General features: G+C 34.4%; 1 protein-coding gene and 2 long non-coding RNA genes across 3 annotated transcripts; all 3 read right to left on the reverse strand.

The window, feature by feature from the left end:
* Window positions 1-720: 720 nt before the first annotated feature.
* On the reverse strand, window positions 721-18,824 carry LOC307153691 (polycystin-1-like protein 1; the record flags this gene model as incomplete). Its single annotated transcript, XM_079863317.1, has 43 exons — window positions 721-1,057; window positions 1,142-1,272; window positions 1,718-1,801; window positions 1,892-2,015; window positions 2,090-2,200; window positions 2,278-2,396; window positions 2,507-2,668; window positions 3,883-3,967; window positions 4,092-4,224; window positions 4,832-4,994; window positions 5,101-5,204; window positions 5,286-5,352; window positions 5,528-5,647; window positions 5,775-5,948; window positions 7,101-7,317; window positions 7,436-7,542; window positions 7,656-7,863; window positions 7,956-8,039; window positions 8,290-8,485; window positions 8,717-8,817; window positions 9,325-9,476; window positions 9,557-9,673; window positions 9,760-10,005; window positions 11,621-11,839; window positions 11,922-11,978; window positions 12,059-12,251; window positions 12,329-12,452; window positions 12,558-12,678; window positions 12,795-12,937; window positions 13,099-13,176; window positions 13,317-13,493; window positions 13,592-13,657; window positions 13,781-13,852; window positions 14,307-14,696; window positions 14,783-14,946; window positions 15,058-15,261; window positions 15,348-15,529; window positions 15,718-15,921; window positions 17,065-17,197; window positions 17,805-18,044; window positions 18,193-18,361; window positions 18,460-18,657; window positions 18,749-18,824. 43 exons carry the CDS (start codon window positions 18,822-18,824, stop codon window positions 721-723), a joined length of 6,552 nt encoding a protein of 2,183 aa, XP_079719443.1.
* LOC307153259 lies at window positions 18,286-18,811 on the reverse strand. Its single transcript, XR_013820130.1, has 3 exons — window positions 18,749-18,811; window positions 18,460-18,657; window positions 18,286-18,361 (listed from the first exon to the last, which is right to left on the reverse strand). It is a non-coding gene; the product is annotated as an uncharacterized lncRNA (long non-coding RNA).
* A 262-nt stretch (window positions 18,825-19,086) lies between the features above and the next one.
* LOC307153847 lies at window positions 19,087-20,352 on the reverse strand. Its single transcript, XR_013820216.1, has 3 exons — window positions 20,235-20,352; window positions 20,042-20,138; window positions 19,087-19,229 (listed from the first exon to the last, which is right to left on the reverse strand). It is a non-coding gene; the product is annotated as an uncharacterized lncRNA (long non-coding RNA).
* Between the last annotated feature and the right edge of the window lie 4,515 nt (window positions 20,353-24,867).

The following is a 24,867-nucleotide window of genomic DNA, read 5'->3' on the forward strand; positions in this document are numbered from 1 at the left end:
TCAAAAAACATTCATTATTATTTTCAATGTTGAAAACAGTTGTGTACAATTTTTTTTCAAAATTCTTTGATGAATAGAAAGTTCAAAAGAACAGCATTTATTTAAAATAGAATATTTTCTAACATTATAAATGTCTTTACTGTAACTTTTGATCAGTTGAACTCATCCTTGATGAATAAAAGTATTGATTTATTTTATTTCTTTCCCCCAAAAAATAAAATTCTTACTGACCCCAAACTTTTGAACGGTAGTGTTTAATGTTACAAAAGCTTTCCATTTCAGATAAATGCTGTTCTTTTGAACTTCCTATTCATCATAGCATCATGAAATAAAAATGTAAAAAACTGTTTCAACATTGATAATAATCATAAATGTTTCTTGAGAATCAAATCATCATATTAGAATGATTTCTGAAGGATCATGTGACACTGAAGACCGGAGTAATGATGCTGAAAATTCAGCTTTGATCACAGGAATAAATTATACTTTACTATATCTTCACATAGTAAACAGCTGTTTTAAATTTTGTTTGTATTTTTAATCAAATAAATGCAGCCTTGGTGAGCAGAAGATACTTCTTTTAAAAACATTCAAAATCTTACCAATCTAAAACTTTTGACCGGTAGTATATATATTATATATATATATATATATATATATATATATATATATACAGTATATATATATATATATATAAAATTGTGTAATATTATTATGGTTTCATATTATGCACATTGTATACTCACAATCAATAACGATATCACATTTACCCTCCACATTAAACTTAATGTTAATGTGTCTGAACTGTAATAAGATGCTCACCTCACAGGTCATAACAGCGTAGTCAAGGGCAGCTGGGAAATGGTAGAGTCTAGTGGACTGAACACTTGCTGAGGGTATCAAAGCTCCTGTCGAGGTTTGCTCTACTAGAATGGTGACTGACGTGAAGAGGTTACTGGGCCCGTTGTACAGGAGAAATTGGACCATCACAATCTGGGTGAATGGTGTCATCCAGCTGGTATCCAGAAGCTTTTTAATTGACTTGATTGCTTTGAACCTATTTTAGCAATGCAATACATATTCTTTAAATAAAAGATTATATATTACTGTTCACATAAAAGATTATTAATTAACAGCTTACCTTGTTTTTCCCAGGCTCACACTCACTCTTTCTCCCTCATAACACCCAAGATTCCCACAAAGTGAGTGTCTCTTTGCCACAGATTGGTTATTAAAGGATTTCATATTGTTCTTGCCCAACAAATTCAAGATCTGTACATAGAGAAAACACTGGAATAATTACGTTTTCAAAAGAAGTCTCTTATGCTCACCGAAGCTGCACTTTTTTGAGGATTTATTTTCTGAATATATTTTAAAATATAAATTATTTCTGTGATGGCAAAGCTGAATTTTCAGCATCATCCAGTCTTCAGTGTCTCATGGTTTTGTAAGACTGGAGTAATAGCTGCTGAAAATTCAGCTTTTCATCACATGAATAAATGAATATCTTCAAGTAAAAAAAGTTCTTTTAAATTGTAATAATATTTCACAATATCATCAAATACATGTAACATTTTTGAGCATAGAGACTTAAAATCCTAATTCAAACTTTTGATCTGCAGTGTATGTCAAATGTTATGTGTATTTATCTAATACTGTATGTCTTCACATTAAAGGAATAATGTTTACTGTGAAACAGTCAGCGTTGGTGATTTACCTGGCATGATGAGTTATATGTGCTCTTGATCTTTCTAATAACTGGACTCCCAATAAAAGAGAAAGCACCTCTAAAATCTCCTGTCTGTTAAAGCAACACATTGTAAGCAGTATTAATCTTTGTTAATCCTGTTTGACATAGCTACAGATGTCAAATAAATCATTAAAAATGTACTTCATTTTCTATTCCTTTCTCATGGCAGTTGGCATTGTCATATAGTCTCTCTAGGTAAGTGGTTGTTGTCCACTTCCACCAATCGGCATGTTTTTGGATGGAGTGAAATGAATTTTGCGGACCCCTGTTTATATGAAAATAACATTAGCACTTTTTTATTTTATAACAAGTAATGTGGTTAAATGAGAATGTATTTACTTTGTGAAATGAGTTTTGATAGCCTGATTCAAATGGTACTTGTCATTGGCAGACTTTCCATAAGTCACAAATAGAATCGTCGACAGCATGATTAGGTGTAACATCAAATCCCTGTTGAAGAAAAAGTACATTTTTGAGGTTAAAGGTTAAGAAAAAATTAAGTGTTGAGGTTGATTAAATAGTAAGACCTTGTGGTTTTGTGAAGGAGAGTCTGTTTCTTGATCTGGCCTCTCACACACATCAACTCTCTTGAATTGGGTGGCCGCACTAGACGCAGATACCTGGCTCTCTGACGGGCAGCGAGCACCTGCTCATCAAACATAATGCAGAGTACTTGCGAACTTGATTATTATTCAATCTAAGATTCTCTTGCAATTTCTCTATCAGTGTGACAGAAACATGTTTACATGATTTTACCCTTTCAAAATGGGACTGCTGGTATTTGCTAACCAAGACATCCTCAATGTTTTGGTCCTTGTGTTTCAAAAACTCAGTGACAGGCTTAGTTACACTTAGATTGTGAAACCAGTTTGACCTCTTTCGATGTAGCAGAGACACTGTGATAGCAATTATGAGTATCTGTATGAGGAAATAAACATTTAAAACAGGTTTCAATTTATATAGATTTTTTAAGGGCGTTTTCAGACCTGTAGATCGTTTGCTTTGTTCCAAAACAGGGACTTGATTTGTTACAATGTTACATTTTCTTCTTGGTTCAGTTCAGTTCAGTTCACAAGGCAACATTTCAAAGCATACCAAAATGTGTTTGTGCAAGTCACATTTGAGTAAAGCTGTCCTCTTATTGTATAAGAAGTCCTCTTATTATATATATATAGTATATATATATATATATATATATATATAGTATATATATATATATATATATATATATATATATATATTAGGGCTGTCAAACGATTAATCGCGATTAATCGCATCCAAAATAAAAGTTTGTTTTTACATAATATATGTGTGTGTACGGTGTATAATTATTTTCTATATATAAATACACACACATGCATGTATATATTTAAGAAATATTTGCATGTATATACTGTGTATATATATTTATATTATATATAATTTATATTATATATAAATATTTTACATATAAATAACACATTTTTCTTAAATATATATGCATGTATGTGTATTTATATATAGAAAATAATTATACTCCATACACACACATATATTATGTAAACACAAACTTTTATTTTGGATGCGATTAATCGCGATTAATCGTTTGACACCCCTAATATATATATATATATATATATATATATATATATGTGTGTGTGTGTGTGTGTGTGTGTGTGTGTGTGTGTGTGTGTGTGTGTGTGTGTGTGTGTGTGTGTGTGTGTGTGTGAGAAGACCTCCGATGCAAAAGCCTCTAAAAGCCACCTATGTCAAAAATGAGATAATAATATTGAGGGAATGCTCGCCGCACATAGTATACATTCATAAAATACTTTCACTTCAAATTCACTAAATCCCAGCCTCAGCCCATTCAGAAATGTCGGTACTTAGTTAGAAACCTATACATAGGAGCCTGATAAAAATGTTAATATTAAAGAAAAACGTTAGACGGACTTTTGCATCTGAAAGCTTCATATACAGTATACACATACATACCTGTACATACATTCTTTTATAAATTTATAACGCAGTTAGAGTGGGAATAAAGGCTTCTGAAAACACCCTAAGATCCAAGAACAGAACGTGGGCCAAATATTAAATTGAAACCATGTACAGCTATCCTACACAGTGTGTGCGGGATCAAGATGATTTACCATTGCTGGATGCAGTACAAAGCCACAGCAGACAAGAGAAAAGAACACAGAATGAGCCCACAGAAGAGTCTTTGTTTTGGTGAACCTGTAGGGTAATAAATTTGAATCCTAATTTTCATATATTTGGGAAGCAAATATTGTGACAAAGACACTTTTTTAAAGTAATATTCAAGCTCCAACAGAATATAGTAGTACAAAGGATCACCCACTTTACTCCAAGAGTTCCCGTGATGATGACGCATGTAAGAGAGAGAGTCAAGCAGAGGGTCCAGCCCACATAATAACACCAGGATTGAAGACTTCGGATTCTACCGCCAGAAAACTGCCGCTTCTCTAGGATGTCTGTGTACAAAACCAAAAAAAAAACAACAACAACATGAATAAAGGAGAAAAATATTAAAAGAAGTCTATTATGCTCATCAAGGCTGCATTTATTTGCTCAAGCATGCGGTAAAAACTGTACTATTGTGAAATATTATTACAATTTAAAATAACTGTTTTCTATTTTAATATATTTAAAATATAATTTATTTCTGTGCTGGAAAAGCTGAATTTTCAGCATCATTACTCCAGTTTTCAGTGTCACAAGATCCTTCAGAAATCATATTAATATGCTGATTTGCTACTCAATTATTATTATCAATATTGAAAACAGTTGTGCTGCCTAATATTTTTGTTAAACCCACACACAGGATTCTTTGATGAATAGAAAGTTCATAAGAACAACATTTGTTTTGAAATAGAAATATTTTGTAACATTAAACGTCTTTTTCTTTCAAAAATGTTTTACTGACTCCAAACCTAATTTAAAAACTATAATTATAACTATATACAAATAGCAAATATATTTGTTAAATAAGTATTATTTATTAAAAAATCTGTATCATTATAGTATAGTAAAATATTATATTTTTTATACTTTAAATTTATATCTAATCAATTTACAAACCTGCAAAGGTGTGCGATTTGAAATCATTCCATTTGCATTTGTCATGTGATCTGTTGGTGACATCAGACATAGAGTCTTCCACAGTCTCTAAGATGGTGTCAGGGTCGTCTTGAAGTTTTGACGTAGACAAAGAATCTGAGGGTTTCCAATCCTGAGTACCATACTGCAGGACACACCATTTCATTGTCTTTAGTAATGTAGACTAAAATAATGTAAGTGCATATTCAGCTGAGCATATAAAGCATATTTAACTGATCTGTACATTATACCTTATACTCTTTTTTCCAAGAGCTGCGAGTCCCGTGGGAAACTGTATTCGAGGACAGATACGATTCAAATGTACAATCATTCATTAGAAATGCATCATGGTGATCTGCAAAACAGACAAACCAATAGAAAGTGTTTTGCATTAAACTATATTGAATAATGAGTGGAGTGACACATGGTAACATACCTTCTACCGAGTAGACATCAGGCACCTTGACCTTATAATGCTCTCCAGACACACTACGGGACATGGTCTAAAATGGATACAGAAAAAAATCAGTAGCGTATAAAAACAATAACTAAATATGTATATATATATTGTACATAATAAATATAGTTGTCTGAATTAATGCATCCAGTAGATTCAAAATTTAACTGTGTGGCAAGAAGAAACTAAGGGACAATTTCAGGCAGCCTGGGAATTCTGACCTTGCCGACACGGAACACCAGGGACACCAGACCCCCCACCGGCATCACAGCAAGAACACTGCACAGCCCTGTTACCATGGAAACCGGTGAAACATCAATAAGGCCCAGCTCTAAAAAGCACTGCCCATTGGTGTAGAGAAAAAAAAAAGACGATATGTCTCAATATTGTGAAAATGAAACAAACAAAATCACACATATGTTGACAGTATTTGTTGACATGTATTGATTTCTATGTTGAACTGAACACCTGTTCTTCCATAAGATTTATGAGCACGGCGCTGACACACATGTAGCCCTGCAGGAGCAGCAGACACACACTCCAACGCTGAGTGTGTGTGTGAGAGCTGAAAGACGGACGGCTGTACACAGACAGCCACGGGTGGAAGTCCTCCAGGTATTCTGTGAGTTTCAGATATAGAAACTTTCCCGAATACATAGAGCAAAAAAACAAGATTTTTTGTTAGATTGCATTATAGACATATTCAAAGAAAAAACAACATCATCATTGTACGTAGATATGACAAATTATATCATTAATTAATCATGTTTTTGTATTGTGCCAAAAAAATGTTTTCCACTCACTTTATTTAGATTTTCTCCATATAAAGAGAATACATCATGCAATGATTGATAACATATGTACTTATTAACCTTAATATGTGCCTTTCATGTCTCGTTAATAAAAAGATCCATGCTACAAATAACAACCGAACAAGGTTAATACAGAGGGGGGAAAAGAGCTTGGATAGCATTCATCATGACATAAGAATAAAAGGAAGGAGAAAATAAAATAATAGAAGAAATACATACAGTATACACTGTATTGTGCCAAAAAAAGTTAAGCTTAACGTATAATTGCTGCCTTATTTCTTTCCTTAAATATTGTTTAAAACTTTAAGTACACTGTAAAAAAATGATATGGCCAAGTTATGACAACATTTGTTTTTACATTGCTTAACTCATCAAAATAATATAAGAAAATTTTTCGTGTTTTTTATATATTGTACAAGTCAACTAATTTTTTTAAGTCAATTTAATGTAATTTACGTTGAACTGACTTAAACATCCAAGTTGATTATACTTAAAAAATGTACTTTTATTTTACAGTGTAGTGCAAAAAATTTCAGCTTTTCAGACGCTTTGAATCAAGCTGAAATTTGAGTGTTATTTAAATAAATGTATTTAAATATGAATGCTGCGGTTAAATTAAATAGACAAAGATGTTCTTTACTAAAAGGAACAGTCCACCCAAAAATGAAAATCATTTACAAACAAAGATATTTTTATATGTTTGAATGTTGGATATGAAACCCATTAACTTCTATTCTATGGACAAAAAATACAATGGAAGTAAATGGGAATCAAAATGTCAACATTCTTCAGAACATCTTCGTTTGTGTTCTGCAGAAGAAAGAAAGTCATACAGGTTTGGTAAGACATGAGGGAGAGTAAATAATGACAGAATTTTCATTTTTGGGTGAACAATCCCTTTATAATAACACTGCACAGACACAAAAAAATCTATATAGCAATATTTAACTAGCTGTATATCATTAACAACATGGGGGTTCACCTGTTTAAATGTCAGCTCGCATTCACAAGCAGATAAACTCCTCTCCACTCTTCCATCTCCCTCATCCACTGCCAGCCAACACTGACCCAGGAAGAACCAGCTGGACCCCTGCACCAGGTCTTTTACCAGCACATGGCTCAGGTACCAGCTGGGAGATGAACCTCCATTATCATGCCAAAGATGCACCTTCCATACCCGACCCAGACTCTCTGGGGAGCTGAATAGTGAAAGATAAATAAAATGATCAAAAATGTAACAAATTAGACAATTAAATTAGGTTTAAGTTAATGGCTGTTCTTTATCAATAATGGTAAATGTGCAAAATGAGCATTTACCTCAGAATAAAAGTGTTCCTTGAGTTGCATGTGAAGAGTTTGGAGTCAGAGCTGCTGAGCTCCCTGGTTTGAGAGACACCATCATCTCCATATAGACCAACGTAAACCTGACAACATTGTACAAATAGAGATTCAGAAATAAACTGTAACGTATATAATGCATGCAACTTACAATATACATGCACACATTGTATCCAGCAATGGTCACAATGATCAATACCTTTGCTGTCATTCTGGTTCTAGATCTAAAGCCTGTATCTATGGTGACCGCATAGAGGAATCTGTCCGAGGGATTGTTTTCTGGAAGCAGGAATGAGCCTGTTGATTTCTGAATGGAAACATCAGCCTTTTTACACAAGACCAACACCACCACATAGAGAGCCAGGAATATTACTGACAAAATGATCAGTGTGTAGTTGGTTTTGGAGCTGCAAGACAGGAGGAGAATATCTGTAAGTGTTAGTTAAAAAGCAACCATATTCAGATCTGATAAATTTGGAGAGAGGCATTGCAGGTGTACTGGATAAACTGTGAAACATCTGCAGAGTTGAAGCTGCTTATGATTTTCTCATGCGATATTGCAAATGATGCCAGGTGGCTGCAACTGAAAAAAAGGATCATCAGACGCATTTTTAGTTTTATTAGTGCATGGAGCCACATAATATTGGCCTACAGAACAAAGGGTTGTCACAGTAATTGATATTAAGGGATGCTATTAAGTATTCATTTGTAACCTTGTTACAAACCTATTTGAAGTTATTACTACAACATTTGAGTCAACAATAAAAGATCAAAATCCATGAAACAATTTTTTGTCTTACCACTAGATGGAGCATTTATTGTATAATCCATACCTGCAGTAGATCTTGTCTGGGGAAACACCACCATGAGAAGAACAACCCCTGGGCTTCCTCTCTTTCACACCATCCCAGGAAAGACACTCCACAGACTCGATGCTAAGTGTGTAGTTCACAGCTCTGGCAATGTACTTATTGCTAGGGCTTTTATTATAGTCTGCATTGAGAAGCATCAGGAAGACAGCACCAGTAGCTGGATATATAAAAAAAAAAAAAATTAATTATATATATATTTTTATATAATTAATATACATTGTGTGTGTGTGTGTGTGTGTGTGTGTGTGTGTGTGTGTGTGTATGTATATATATATATATATATATATAGAGCATGTATTGTATATAACACTATGGTAGATGTTTAACATTTATAATTAATCTATATAAAATATGTTTTTTACATTTGGACTAAAATGTTTAACCAAACCATGCAAATAGGATTGAGGGAGGAAGATGTGAGCTGTCTGTCCTTTCCAGTGATATATTTTCTGTTCGTTGTACTTATTAGGTGTTGGCTGCTCGTACATCCTGTGAACAGATGTTATATTTCACATAATGGTTGACTAAACTGTGTAAAACATTTTTAAGTACAATCAACTTGGATATTTAAGTCAATTCAACTTAAATTACATGCAACTGACTTTTTAAAAAATGAGTTAAATCTTGTATAATCGAATATTGCTTAACTTATTTCGATGAGTTAAAGCAATGTAAAAATGTATGTTGTCATAACTTATTGATCATAAAATTCTTACAGTGTACACTGTAAAAAATTACTGTTGGTTTATCTTATAGTTACCTGGTTGCCTTAAATTTTAAGTTCATTTGAAAATAAAAAAAATTGAGTTAATACAACAAAGAAGATTGGTTTAATAAATAGAAAGTCAAAATATTATGTTATTTGAACCACATTAATTATCTAAGTTGATTTGACAAAAGATAAAAAGTTGTGATAAAAAAAATCATGAAAATATTTTTTTTTTTTTACAGTGTAGAAGACTGAAAACTATCACTGAAATGCAGCAATGTCGTCACCTAAGCAGCAGCAGAATGGGAAAGGGGCGTTCAGCTGGCCTGTTAAACTGCACAGTGATCTGAAGGGCTCTCTGAAGGGTCTGTGACGTCACATTGAACCGGTGACTGTTCAGCTGACTGCGCAGAAGAGTGAACTCTGCATGTCTGCTCTGCTGGAACAAGCAGAAACACAAATCAGGGTCACCAAATATAGAGGAAAACTATTTGTAATCAAGAAGTAAAAAATATCTACTTTTCTCTCCTGTTTTCTCTGAAACTCAATGGTAACTGGTGTAGATAGATGTCTGACTTTGATTTCCTTCCTAGTGGTGCAGTTGTAGAGTCGAATGTCTGCTGTCTCTCCACTGAACTGTAAAATCACATTAAATTAGAGTGTAATTTGCTTCACAGGTCAAAGCACGTTTTCTCAAATTCAGCCATGCATTTATAGTGTACCTGCATGTCTCTGGAGCAGTGATATGGGCTCTGCCTGTACACTGTGAGCCAGGTAATGATGCAGGGCTTGTGCTGGCTATTGATGCTCCATTGCTGAAATTGCATCTCGAGAAAATCAGTGAGGTGGAACGTAGTGAGGCCAAATGTTTTCACCATAGAATAAGACTGGCCATCCTTCCAGGCTAACACTTCCATAAAAGTAGTGTTCACATTGTACTGCAAGATATTGCTGGATAGCATACACTCCTGCAATCAAAATGTACAAGGTTAATATCACAGAATCTCAGAAGAGATAATGAATCCAAAATTGATAATGAAAATAAGAATGAAATCTAAGGTGACTAAAATAATACAATACAGTTTACAACACAGACAAAGCTATAATAATAAGATAAAATTAACAGATCCCATGGTAGATTAAACAAGTTAGAAGATGTATTTCAAAGGACTTAACCCATGCAGCTAACAAAAATATGGGTAACACTTTATTTTACACTGTCATTGATACATGTAGTTATAGTCATAACTATACAATTATGCATAATTACATGAAACTAACCATAAAACAAAACAAACCCTAATCCTAACCCTATAGTAAGTACATGGGTCATTGACGAATAAGGTTTTTAAAAGTGTAAAAAAATAGAATGGAGATATAACTATATTTGAAACCATTTTTTTAGTTTACCTAGGTGTTAACAATAAGATTTTGTGGTTTGTACAATCAATTAACACTGCTTTTGTCATTTTTTACAAGATGGAAAAAATGTCACCAAAAAAGTCATTCGGTTTAACCACTGAGTTGAAAGTTAAAAACATTGATGTTTGACATTGATGTTGAGATAGTGCATAGTGTGTACCACAGAAGAAATATTTAAAAAAATTATTACTGATCTCATAAATGTAATCGTTTATTGGACTACTCTAAACACTCCAACATACTCAAGTAAAACATTGCACAGGGAAAGGAGAAAAGGGGAAATGTAAAAAAAAGAGCCTTATCTGCTTTATATTTGTATTATTGTAGTTCCTTTAGTTATTAAAAACAATATTATTCCATTTAAATATTTACTATATCGGTTTTACCGAATGACCTTTTGACACTTCAAAATCTTTAAAATACCTTTATAGTAAAATATAATTAAAACCTTTTGGATTCAGTAAAAGAGATCAAGTTGTACTACCTTACATACTTTGGATGTTATATATTTGTTTTTTTATTATTATTAAGGCCTTTGGACAAAAAAAATGACCCGTCACGTCATTGACCCACATATAGTTACTTAATATTACTCAGTACTTACATGTATAATTAATTACACTGTAACAAAGAAATCTTGAAATAAAGTGTAACCAAAATGTGTTCTAAAACCGTTTCCTAATGTTCCCATTAAGTTATGAAAACATTATTTCTGAACATTCAAAACATCCAGTTTTTTTAAATGAATAAAAAAAAAAATCTTGGTTATGAGAACATTAAGAAAACATTAAATTGTATAATTTTGCAAACATTATGGGAACGTTGAATGTTCTCTGAACACTACGAATTAAAAATGTCTTACGAACATCCAACTAAACCGTTTCAGAAAAAGAACGCACCATGAATGATGAAAAAATATTGGTTTTGTGTTAAGGAATTAAGAACATTACTAAAGATTTCAACAAACATTCTATTAACATGACAGGAAGAACATTTGTTCATAACTTTGAGAGAATGTAGCCAGAGAACATTCCCTGTTAGCTGGGAATTCATTAAAAATGTTCTGCTGCTTTTCAACTTTTCAAACAGAAAAAAATATGTTAATATCATCTCATTTTAAAAACTAACACATCAGCTTTGCATCACGGTTGCCTCTCTTACCAGTACTAAATTCGTGATGGTGTAAAGCACTTTGTTTGGGAGTTGGTGTCCTGGTCTGGACGAATGCACTGGAGCCTCCAACACACCAGACAAGAGTGATACCAGTGCATTCACCATCCCAATGTCCAATATATGGCCTGCTGGAGGCTTGGACTCATGTAAGAGAGATGGGATGTCGTGAACATACTGGATTACTTCTTTGACACTGTGAAATGTCACCTAAATCAGATGTTAAATAATTAGCAAAATGTATAAAACATTATAAAAACTGAAAATAAATCCAAGCTTGGGTTATACTCACTTGACTAGAGATTCTAATCAAATCAGTAAGACTGTAAATTATTTCAAATAAATCTCCCTAAAAAACAAGAACAGAGTTAAATATATATATATTGTTTTTGAAAAATGTCAGTTAGAGAATCTCTGTCTTGGTTAGACCTTGTCAGTGATGGACAGCTGACAGGCCGCTGAAACGAGGGCGGTGCGTGTGAGTGTCAGATGCTCGACAGAAGACTCCGGGTCCAGACTCAAGCGGTTCAGCACCGTGATCAAAAGAGAGATGTAGTTGATGATGTCTCGGTTGCTTCCAATCTTACTCAGACCGGTTAGGTTATCGATTCCATACGTGTACCTGGAAGAAAGTCATTTAAAATCCTAATACGGCAGAAAAAGATGTGAGTCATTTTTGTGTCCCAAAAAGAATCTCACAGTTCTTGATCAGGGCTGGGCTGGGAGGATGAGTTTCTCTGAAAGCTTGGATGAACAGTCACTGTCACAGGACATAGTTTGGTCGCTGCTCCAAATCTGTTCTTTATTTCGATATAGACTGTGACTGTGGAAAAAGAGGTGTTCTGAGAATGAGAATAGATAAGATGTGGCTTGAGATCATAATAATGTAAACGTGAAATTATCTTGCTTTATTATGGATTCTTTGTACCTTTGTAATCGTCATTAGGATCTCCACTAGGAAGATTGAAGTAATGTTGGAAATCCCTGCCTTCGTAAAGGAGTTTCCTTTCAGCGTTTCCAACACTGAAACTGTACTCATACAAGAGATCCTGATCACAGAAACACAATTACATCAAGATCAGATCAAAGAGAAAATTAATGTTGAATATTACAACAAAATACAAAGTATGAATATGTTGAAAGGAGTATAAGGAAAAACATAGACCTCTTTTCCAGAGGAGCAGAAGACGCTGAAATGAGTGTGGATTTCAGAGCCTGTGCTGGGCTGCACTTGGCAGCTCATTCCCTCCGGAACAGCTTGTGTGTGGAAGAACAGCTGGCTTTTCCCCTGTAGCCGCTCCTCAGAACCTGACAAGGTGAGAAAAAAAGGAGTAAAAAGATGCAAATCGCATTCAGCCAAAGGAAATACAAACATTTAATGCATTATTTCTTCATTTGTCTGTTCGTTTCATTTTCATTTGTAATAGGAATCTTCGTTTTGAACTTCCAAAATGAGATGGAAAACTCACTTGCAGACACTTCGAGCAAATAAAGACTCTTTGGTTTAAGCATGAAGGGTTTAAATGTGACGACCGCAGAAGATAATCCTAAAGGAAAAAGGAGACAAAGACAACTAAAGGTTCTTTTTACAATTCATATGTAAAATGAGTTATGTCAACTTAGTTTTATAGAAATGTATATGTAATTCAGAAGGTTTTGTGGCTTTATAATAGGCGCTGTGACATACCTGTGAGAGTGTAAGACTCAAACACAGACTGATGAATGAGCTGTCGGTCCAGATCCAGCAGGGTCTTCTCAGAAACCGCCGGGCCAAACAGGTTGGGGTCCACCAGATTATCACCCTCATTGTCATACGAGTGAGGGAATGATCCTTCATTCCAACTAAATCCCATTGAATTGGTCCCTTTCACACACAGAGACACACACAGTTAAACACACTACAACATTTAAATACTAGAAATCATTATTGCTCTTTTGATGCAGAGCATAAAAAACGTGTACCTGTAGGTCTGCCGACTGGAACACCAGGATCAGCCTCTTCAATTCCCAAACTATAGTAATCATACTCTAAACAGCACCAAACATATCATATGAGCATCAGTCATATTATTCAGTACTGTTCACCAAATGACATTTCTAATTTCAGGATGCAAAGTCCAGAGGTTTGTTTACTTATTAAGAGTAAAATACCTGGTAGCGAGGGATGATCACCTGATATTGTCTCGTAAATGTCTGTGTAAATCATATCCTCAGTATGCAAGTCTGCAAATGTAGTTGACAAAGTTAATACATTTATTAAATTTTATTGTATTCATATTATTATTACATTTGATTGCTATAACATTATTATTATCATCAATAATAGTAATAATCATTATTATTAGGTTGACATAATGCTCTCATTGAGTTAGATAACTGATCTATTAAATAGCAAGAGCTCTTCCTATTGTAAAAATATTTGTTAAATGTCCAAATTATCCAAAAACAATCTACCACCAGAGGGCGTCTAATCTCATTTTATTGCAATAGAAATCGTGATAAACAACATAGCTCTGAACAGAGCTAATTTTGTTCCAAGCCATAAAAACAAAAGCTTTATTGTAATAGCGAGTTTGAAAACTTTTACATAATTCATTATTTGACATGATTCTGACTTTAAGACATGGTTAGGATCATTCTCGCCACAGTAAGATCATATCAGTCAATGACACCTTACCTGGGGCTGGTAAGGACCCATGAAACTCCCACTGACCCCCAGATGACTCTGTTTCCCCAGGGAAGGAAGGAAAGAAGGGTGGGTGCGAAGGTTTGATAGATGGAAATGCTGGACGGTGGTACAGGTTTGTGCCGGGACTTTCAATCAGCGTGCGTACATTAATGTTATGGTGTTTCGTATGCATCATTGAAGTCAGAGTATCTTGTGTAACTGGGGCTGTAAGGTCAATAGCTTTAGATAAAAGATAAGGAGCCAAAGATATGCCTATATCTGGAACGGCGGGATCAGTAAAATGGGCTGGAGTGTAGGGTGTCACAGCAGGCTGGGAGAAATGTAAGCTCTCCTCCATTTGAGAGGGCAAACCTAAATCCATACCACTGCAGAATGGAACTGAAAGAAAAAGCAAGAGCAAACAATTTCAAATTGATCAAAAACACAAACTAAAATGTCTTGGTAAATTGATTGGCTGTACGTACCCTCTGTAACAGCTTTGCTTGAGGCATTAACAAGGTAAAGTTTCCAGTGATAGGTGATATTTTTTGCATTGAAACCACAATCATCACAGACAGCAGAAACAGAAAACTGATCATTCCAGTTCACTGAATTTTCTCTGCAATCTTTACAAGACATATGAATGTTGCTGCCGAGAATGAAAAAATATGATTCATTACATGCATGAAATACAACTTTGTACATTACTTTTATTCATTGCATATTATGTATTTTTTTCATTTATCCACTTAAATCCCACCTGGCACGTTTTGATGTTACAGTGATGAACATCTCAGATGAAGAAGATTGATGGCCACTGTGCACAGTGAGAGTGAATTTAAGCAGGTCAAAGTCAGGTTTCAAGGCAAGAGCGGGAAATACAAGAACTGCTGAAGTGGTCACGATGTTCCTGTTGAAACAGCTGCTCTCTTCTGTGTTTACTGGCCTGCATGACCAGCTGTAACTAAAACAGAAATAAAAATAAACATTTCAGATGTGATTAATGCAAAAATGACAGAATGTAATCAATAAACAAGCACTGTCACGTACCTTAAAGTATTATTGGGGAAATCTGGGTCATGTGATTTTTGGCCATCTAGAGTAACAATAACGCCGCTTTGACGACTGATGAAAATATTTGTGGCTTCGCTGATGACACTGACAGGATGACTGCGCACCACTTCAATTAAAACACTGTAGTTGCTGTACACCACATTACCGGATACCTGGACCTTTGTGATGACAACAACTCTTGTTAGTATTTCCTTATGTCAATTTATCTTTTTAAATGTAGAGGAGTTAGGCTGAAACTAGTGAAAGCAGACAACTACCTTCAGAAGCACAACTGCGGTAATAATAAGAAATGTTTCTTAAACACCAAATCAGCATATTAGACATTACATTTACCATTAGACATTACCTTTGCAATAGCTTTATATGTGTCATAATGAAGGAGGTATTTCGGAAGATCAATATACTGCCGTGTCGTGTCTATGTGTGGGAGGAGCAGCTGTCGTCCGCTCATGTCGTATATAGTCCATCTATACAGGAGACCTCTGGAGACATTACACTGAATCTGAGCCTCAAATGTCACAGCAAGATGGACATTTTGATACCGCCACACCTAGAAGTATGCAAGAAAAATTTATTTAGTATATGAAGAGTTGCAAAAGCCTCTAAGTGCCATCTGAAATTTTCTTCTAGAATGAACATTTTTATCAAGCTCGTATATTTAAGTTCAATAATTTCACTTAAATGGCAATGCAAATTACCTATTAATTGTCATTTAAGTGAAATTACTAAACTTAAATATACAAGCTTTATAAAAATGATCATTCTAGAAGAAAATTTCAGATGACACTTAGAGTCTTTTGCATCTGAACTCTTCATATACACTGCTGGTCAAAAGTTTGGAATAATTAAGATTTTTTAAGAAGTTTCTAATGCTCACCAAGGATGCATTTATTTGATTAAAAATACAGTAAAGCAGTAATATTGCGAAATTTTACAATTTAAAATACCGTTTTATTTTAATATGTTTTAAAATGTAATTTATTCCTATGATGGCAAAGCTGAATTTTCAGCATCATTTCTCCAGTCTTCAGTGTCACATGATCCTTCAGAAATCATTCTAATATACTCAATTATTGGTGCTCAATTATAATTAATGGTTCTTATAATCAATTTTGAAAACTTTCAGCTGCTAAATATATTTGTAGAAACCATGATCATTTTTTTCAGGATACTTTGATGAATAGAAAGTTTAATGAACAGCATTTCTTTGAAATACAAATCTTTTGTACATTATAAATGTCTTTACTGTCTAATGTCCCTGCTAAATAAAAGCATACATTTCTTTATTTTGCATTTACCCCAAACTTTTGAATGGTAGTATATCACAGGTTTCCACAAAATATTAAGCAGTAAAATTGATAATAATAAGAAATGTTTCTTGATCACAAAATCAGCATTTTAGAATGATTTCTGAAGGATCATGTGACACTGAAGACTGGAGTAATGATGCTGAAAATTAAACAGAAATACATTTTAAAACATAGAAAACTGTTATATGAAATTATAATAATATTTCACAACATTACTGTTTTTACTGTATTTTTGATCAAATAAGTGCCGTCTTGGCAAGACCTTGGCAATTACTCCAAACTTTTCTCCGGCAGTGTTTATATAGATACCTTTTGTTAGTGATGTCTCCTAGTATAACTGTTAGAATATAGTTGTCTAATTGTGGCATATAGAGAACTTGTACCTGTATTTTATTTGGGCCCATGTTTTTCACCGGAGGAGGCTGACATGATTCTTCAACGACAAAGATGTGCCCTGTTAAAGAGGCTGAGCTCACTAGGTTGAACATAATAACCTCTAAGATGTACTCTCCAGTTCTGTAGAAAAAATAAAAACATTCACATTTACAATAAATCAATTAAAATTAAATGGCTAGATAACCAACAATTATGACTGAGGACAAAATTTTGTAAAAAAGTAACTGCTACAAAATGATCAATAAATAAATAAATAATAAGAGGGGGAAAAAAACTTTTCCAAACATGGGATAATGACTTCATACATTATAATATTACAAAAGATTTCTATTTCAAATAAATGCTTTTCTTTTGAACTTTTTAATCATCAAATAATTCTGAAAAGAAAGTATCACGGTTTCCACAGAAATATTAAGCAGCATAACCGTTTTCAAAAATGATAATAAAAAAAAAATATTCTTGAGCAGCAAATCAGCATATTAGAATCATTTCTGAAGGATCATGTGACATTGAAGACTGGAGTAATGATGCTGAAAATTCAGCTTTGAAATCACACACTGCATTTTAAACAGTTATTTTAAATGGTAATAATATTTCACAGCACTACGGTCTTTAATGTATTTTGATCAAATAAATGCAACCTTGGTGAGCATAAGAAAAATCTGCTATTTACTGTATATACCCTGTGTGACAAAAAAAAGGGACACCAGAGGGATACAATTTCTACCTGTTAAAGACATGATGCTCAGTGCTTGATCCGTCTCGCTCTGTTCCATCTCCAAAATTCCAAAGATACGAGACATCAGTTCCTGAGCTGATCCGGCAGGAGAAGTTTACAGAACGGTTTGATAAAACTGAGGGAGAGTACAGAAGCCTGTTGGGCTGCACAGCTCTCTGAATCACAACAGGATAAATATCTGAACTGATGGATGTGAGACCGTTAGACACACTGACAGTGACATTGTATCTGAAAAAAAAAGTCAAATGTACAAATGCAGTAAACAGACACAAGTAAAATACTGATTCAGTAAAATTTGTATGACACATGTCTTTTGTAAACTGAAAGCTCTTTAGATTGTCTATATGAAAATAGATTCAACAAAAACAAAACGCACTTGTTTGGGAGGCGATATCTCTTTTTGAAGATTCTGGATGTTGTTTTTATTTCAGGTCCATCCTCAAATCTCCAATGAAAGTATAAAGGATTTGGCGCTTCTGTTACTGCTACAAATTTGATGTCTGTCTGTGTTGCATATGCCCGTTTGTCCGAAAAAATCCAAACAGCTGGAAAAAACATCACACATTCAAAGCAGAAAAATATAAAAATAGTGTTGATAGGTTTGTATAACGGAGTAGCTTTTCTTTATGAATGGACCTCACACCTCGCTCGTGACTGTCTGTGGGTTTGGTTGAGGCTTTATCCTGTTGCTTGTCCTCTGTGTCTGTGGGCAGAGGGGCACAGGACGGGATATCCCGACCTCTCTCGGACAACATGAGATTCAAGTACTCAGTCCCAGAGGGACATGCTCTAATCTGCCAGCTGGTAGAATGAGTATAGATACTGTTCGTCATGGTCACATCTAAAAACACAAAGACATATGGTGGTCACAAAAGCTTATTCTGTTTCATTCTTCCCATATTTGTAGCTATAGTACTGTCCAGTAAACATACTTAAATGGTACACTCCAGCAGCAGGTAATATTGCATCTATGTAGCAGGTGAAGTATCCATTGGCCATAAGAGACATATTATGCAAGCCCTGAGGACCAGAGTTCCCACTAAATGTAATGAAAACCATGGAAATGTTTTCTTTGCTCAGATCTGGTATGACTGGAAATATAATCAAATATACAAGGGATTACATTGCATTGCTTAGATGATTTTTGAGAAAATAATATTGTATCTTGTGTCCAATTCAATTTAAATAAATGTAATTAAAAGCACAATTGGATTACAAGCAACTTAAATTGCACAAGGGTTGCTATGGCAAGGCTGACAATAACCTGAGACTTCCAGGAGGAGGGGCTTTCCAATCTGCACCCTGTCAATCAAAGCAGCTACAGTGGCATCACGAACAGAAGGCCCTCTGCTGCCGTACACTGCCAACCAGCCCGTCTCATTCCCATAAGGGACAAACTCAGAGGAGAAGCATCTGTAGGCAAATCAAAACCAGACATGCTTCTCAATACAAAACACCAAAACACTGAAACTTACCTGCAGGTAGTGAGTCAAACTCACAATAAAAATAATGTATATCTAGATGCTGACTTTTTTCTTGGATGGTCTGAACTAGACACATTGTGGAAGTGAGGCGCTCTGGAATATTCTTGTGATAAACTGATACAATACAGTGAAAGAATACAGCATCACAGAGATTACAGACTTCTGATTATAGTTTTGCCCACGTATTATTTCACTGTTGTTTAACAATAAAAGACACATAGCTAAACGCAACATTTCAAGCAAGTATCTTTATAATAAATACAAGTGAATGAAATCTAATCAAAATGCAAGTGTGCATATACTTTTTTTTATTGTTGCATAAAGCAGAACATTTTAGGCTAATTCCTAAAATCTTTCCTATATTCCTAAATCTTTCAAATTAATTTAATAATGCATTGTATTTTAAGGAGTATAACATTTTTTATATATATATTTGTTTTTTATTCTATTTTTATGTTGTAACTGTTTGTGTTAATTAATTGAATAAAAAATGTAATTGTATTGTGCTGTTATATTGCCTACACTTCCATTTTTGTCAAGCGTTCATGTAACTTAATATGTTTTTATAGCCTTGTTCAATTTTTTTTTAGTTAAATAAAAACAGTTTGGATATTATCATATTTAGATTTAAACTAGTTCATTATTCATATTTTAAGTTACCTGACAAAACATTTTACAGTGCAATTCACTTAGTGAATAATGTAGGCTAGATAAAGTTTAGTTTAAAAAAAGGACTCTTACCCTTCACTGAAACATGACTTGGAACATAATGGACGCTTCGATTCTTGATGGTTTTCCAATGAGCTACAGTTGTTAAATCCAATGTACAATTGAACAGCTGTAAAAAGTGTAATTTGATATTATAAACAAATCTTCGTATAAGAGTTTCATCAAGGCCTTATTTGTCACGTGCAATTTTAGAGTTGCTACATACCATATCCCGAGCTTCCCTTAACATGCATGAGAGCAAAAATAAGTAAACAAAATACGGTCCTACAGAACAGAAACATCTTATCAAAATGGAATGTCTCTCGCTGCTATCGCGAACGATTTCTTTGTCTCGTTTAAGTGTCAGTGAACAGGTGAAAAGGAGGCGTGTCTATTCTTGATTGACAGTTGCCGTTCCAATGATCGATTGCATTCTTATGCCTTCAGTCAGGGATCCCTAATTACGGCAACATTTTTTTCTTTTTCTTTTTATTGTAATGAATTTATCCTATTTTATGATAGTGATATATGTTTTATTTCAATTCTATAGCTATTTAAAATTCTAAAATATATCTCTGATCACAATCTGTTTAGCATGCATTTAAAGGGACCAGGGAACTTCATCGTGAATCATTTGCATAGATTTTGTTAAAATCCTCAGCTTGTGGGTGCTGACTATTAAGATAGATCCCGTTCTTTTCTACTTTTGATTCCCTGGAAGGTTTTTCACAAGTGAGCATTACACCTTCACAGTGCTAATTCAGCTTCTAACCCATGCAAAGAACAATGAATGCAAGTTTCACACAGGATACAACGCCTGGCCTGGCTATATGACACATTATGCTCCTATTCAAACTGGAAACCGAATAGAATGAGAGAAGGCACAACTTAAAAAAAAAAACTATCTCTAAGTAATCTAAAATACTCCAAAACGTTTGTTCATGTGATGAAACTGGTGGAGATACTCGGATAAATGACGAAGCATAACCAGATAAAGAATATTTCTATCAAGGCAGTGCCGCTTGCTCTTCTCAGACCGTAAAGCAATTGCTAAAATATTTGCTTATGAGATAGAAATTGTGTAAGCAGTTCATGCTTGTGGTCCGTTTCAGAGGGAAAAGCCTGTGTTTGTTTACTTTTTTTAAGACAGAGGATGTGAGAATGTGAGGTGAATGCATGTGTAGAGCCTGCTGAGTCTCACAAAGTCTGACTGATCACATGCCAGTGATGTTTTTGGCTTCAAAGGCTTTTCCGAGAAAGACCACGTCAGGATTATTGAGAAATAGACATTTATAGGTGAGGCATGAACACATTGTTAGTGACCCACAACAGAACGACAAGTGCTGACCAAACCAACGGCTACATCCCCCTGAGAAAACAGAGCCTGCCACTTCACGTGTCCATGTTCCACAGTGATGAATGAGAGCTGAAGTGGACCATTGACGGCAGGGTCATTGACGCCCAAGGGCACAATGGATGACAGGGTTGAATAAAACTAGCTTCCACCGAGAGTATCGTGCTTTAGACAATAACACATTAAATAAGATGTGTTTTTTTGCTTTTTGGGTGTGTGGGTGAATCGCGCCCCCTTGTGTGTTAGGCTACTTGTGTAGCCACGGCAAACAAATCGACAATAGCCTGAGCACATTTCTTATGAACTTTTGTTGTATCAAATAATTTCCTATTAGAAAACCCTCCCAGTCGATGATATGTGTTCAACAGTCATATTAATTGATAAAAGTAGACTAATTCAAAATGTTATAGGCCATATGCGTCAGCCACTACTTAAAAGGCCTAGGCCTATAAGACGATAAATTAATATTTTGATATTTATAGGCTTAAGTTAATTAAAAAAAAAGATAAATAAATACAACTAAATAAAAAGTTAATGCAAACTAAATGCAATAAAACAAACATTTATTAAATATTATAATACGTTTATTTAAAAAAAAAAAAGTAAAATAAAACATGGTAGGCTATAACTGTTTCAACAATTAGCCTAAAAATCAACCAAAAATATTACAAAATAACAGTTCACTCCGTGTACAAAGTGAATTGGGACAGATTTTTATAGAAAATAATTTAGCTACAAGAAAGCAAAGACATGAACATTTCTATGTTTCATGCAGATTAAGCCCCAAAATGTTTATAAATGACGTTGGCCGAGGAAAATATTTGTTTGACAATTAATTTTAATTAACTTTATTAACTTTAATGTTCCTTGAAGTCGCTATCAACGTTTCAAGGAGTACAAGAAGGCATATAACAAGACATAAGAGCTGGATCATTTTTGAATGATTGGGTAGACTATTAAACACTGACTGTTTAGTGTTTATATTACAAATAATAATGTGAGTACATCCTCATGTCATATTGTCTCAAATGGAAGAGGCATAAAGACAAACTTGCAGTGTCGGTATTGCACTGAATCTACAGCTTGCAGTCTGGTGCGCATGAAGGTTTGTGGGTAGCCTTCTCATTTAAAAGCCTCAAGCGTATATGGCTTAATTATTTCAAGGCTTCTTCCGTTTCTTGTGCATGTGTTAGTGGCTGAAAGAACGATGCCACAACTGATATACGTGTGTTCCAACCTTAGGTAATGCAGGCAAGTCAGACTTAATTTAGTAAATAAATAACTGTGGGCATGCACGTACTACCTCAGAGAATATGAAAATTATAATACTTATATTATATTTCAGTTGAAAGTCCTACTAATCATTTCGGACTAAATCGAAATCAAAATAGGCCCTAGGCCTATAGTTTTTTATATTTTACATTCACAAAATGATCTGGCATTCTGATTTCATAATCAAGGGCAAATCTGTGGGATGGAGACAATACATGACAAAACAGTGTCAAATGAAATCTGATTGACATCAGAAGAGGAAACAATAAACAAAGCATGGGCCGCCATATGTTTAACAGCTGTTCTTTAATCTGTACAGTTATGAAATCAGACAGCAGGGGGCGATAACAAGTGAATTCATAATTACCAATCGAAATTATATCTCAAGGGGGCCCAGATTCTCTATAATGACAGATAGCGTTTCCGATACCTACGAACGTTCGTTTCTTTTACATGGGTGTTTCCTAAAAAAAATATTTAACAACGCGCAATAGGCTACTTGAATTGTAGGCTATAGCCTATTGCGTTGTCTGTTCAGGACGTGTTAAAATTTCACTCGCTCGTTATTAGGGCCTCTTTTTATTCTCTTAAAAATTCCTAGTTATCTATGAAATTATAATTGTGTGAGTCGTTTGTTCAGAACGTTTACACAACAGCTGATCTGTTCATCTGATGTCCTTTTGCAATCTTTTATTTTCACAAATTCAAGGGGTGTGCAATTCAAGCTTCAAGGGCCAGCCCAGTGAGACATGGAGGCAGCGTTTACTGTTTTGTGGCCCTGTGTGTGAGTGATCCTGCTAATGACAAGGGTGGCCTATTAAATCTAACGAACGAGGTCCATTGTGTTGCCAGTAGGCTACTGCCGAGTGAAATTGAGCGGTCTGCTCTTTGCTCCCTAAAGCGATAACGCAACGCTTCACGACCTTGTGGTGCGGTGGGTTGGAGGAAGGCGGAGGAAGAGTGGGTTGTAGAAGTGGATGAAAAGGCTTTGGCCGGGAGAAGAAATTCGGCTCCTGTTCTCATGAACGACATGATATTCTCTTCATTGATATGTTTACGCCCCTATTTTTAATAAGCCTACAAGTGCAAAGTAGCCTATATTATTGGACCATCTTCTGAATTGCCTTCACTTGCCTGAAACAATAATGTCACCTCTTTTTTGTGCAAACTACGTGGTTACAAATCATCCCACTTTTTTGATTTAAATAAAGGCATAAAATAAAGTATCCTGACATTAAAGGAAAAAGCAAAAAGAGTGAGTAATAACTGTAGCATAGGCTACTGTTAAACTTAGGTGTAGTTTTGCGGTTGTCCTGCAGGTGATTCTGTCAGCTAGCGATGCGTTTAGCACTCTACGAATATTTTAATTTAGAGGATAGGTCAATCTTTTAGATGCCATGCATGGACCCTCAAATATGATCATCCTGGTGCGACTCAAGGGCCCCTCATAAAATGTAAAAGGCAGCTATATTTTCATGTGTAAAAACCAAATTTATACTGTGAAAATAAATATTATATATATTTGAAAGTGAAAAATATTTAGTTTGTTTTGTTACATTTGTAACATTCTTTCTACTTACAATATAAGTGTGCTGTACTGTTATTTATTTTGTGTATTTTTTATTTTAATCAATGTTTTATTTATTTTATCCAATTTATTTATACACTATTTTTTTCACTATGCTTTTCAAGACTCCCTAGCACTCCAATTTGGCCCCATGGGGGTCCCCGGACCCAAGTTTGAAAATCCCTACTTTAGAGAACTCTTAGATCTATGTGAATTTAAAGGTTTTCTCAAGTTACAATGCTTTTTGGGAAAGAGCCCATAATTCTAATAGGCTTTTTGTCTCCATTTAGGCTTACAATGCTTTTGGGAAACATAACCCTGCACAATGACACAGGCTCTTGCATGGATTAGACCTTATTAAAAAGCCTGAATCTAGGGTAATTCACGCAACACCTAAAAAAGTGTCTCAATAATCAGGTAGCCTCAAATGTTTGCACAGAATATTACAAGCATTTAAATGACAATCAACTACTTTCATACCCTGATAATTAAATGGAAGTGTATACCTACTGGTTCATAATAAATCAATAGATTTTATTTTTGTATAAAACAACTACCCGGATTGATCAATGATTTTTATGAATCAAGAATACATAATAGTATATACATTTAAAATAAGAAAATACTTAAAATATCTGAATTAATAATCACATCAAATAACAAACT

This window comes from Squalius cephalus (genome assembly GCF_949319135.1).
Source record: "Squalius cephalus genome assembly, chromosome: 25".
In the NCBI taxonomy this organism is placed as follows: Eukaryota; Metazoa; Chordata; class Actinopteri; order Cypriniformes; family Leuciscidae; genus Squalius; species Squalius cephalus.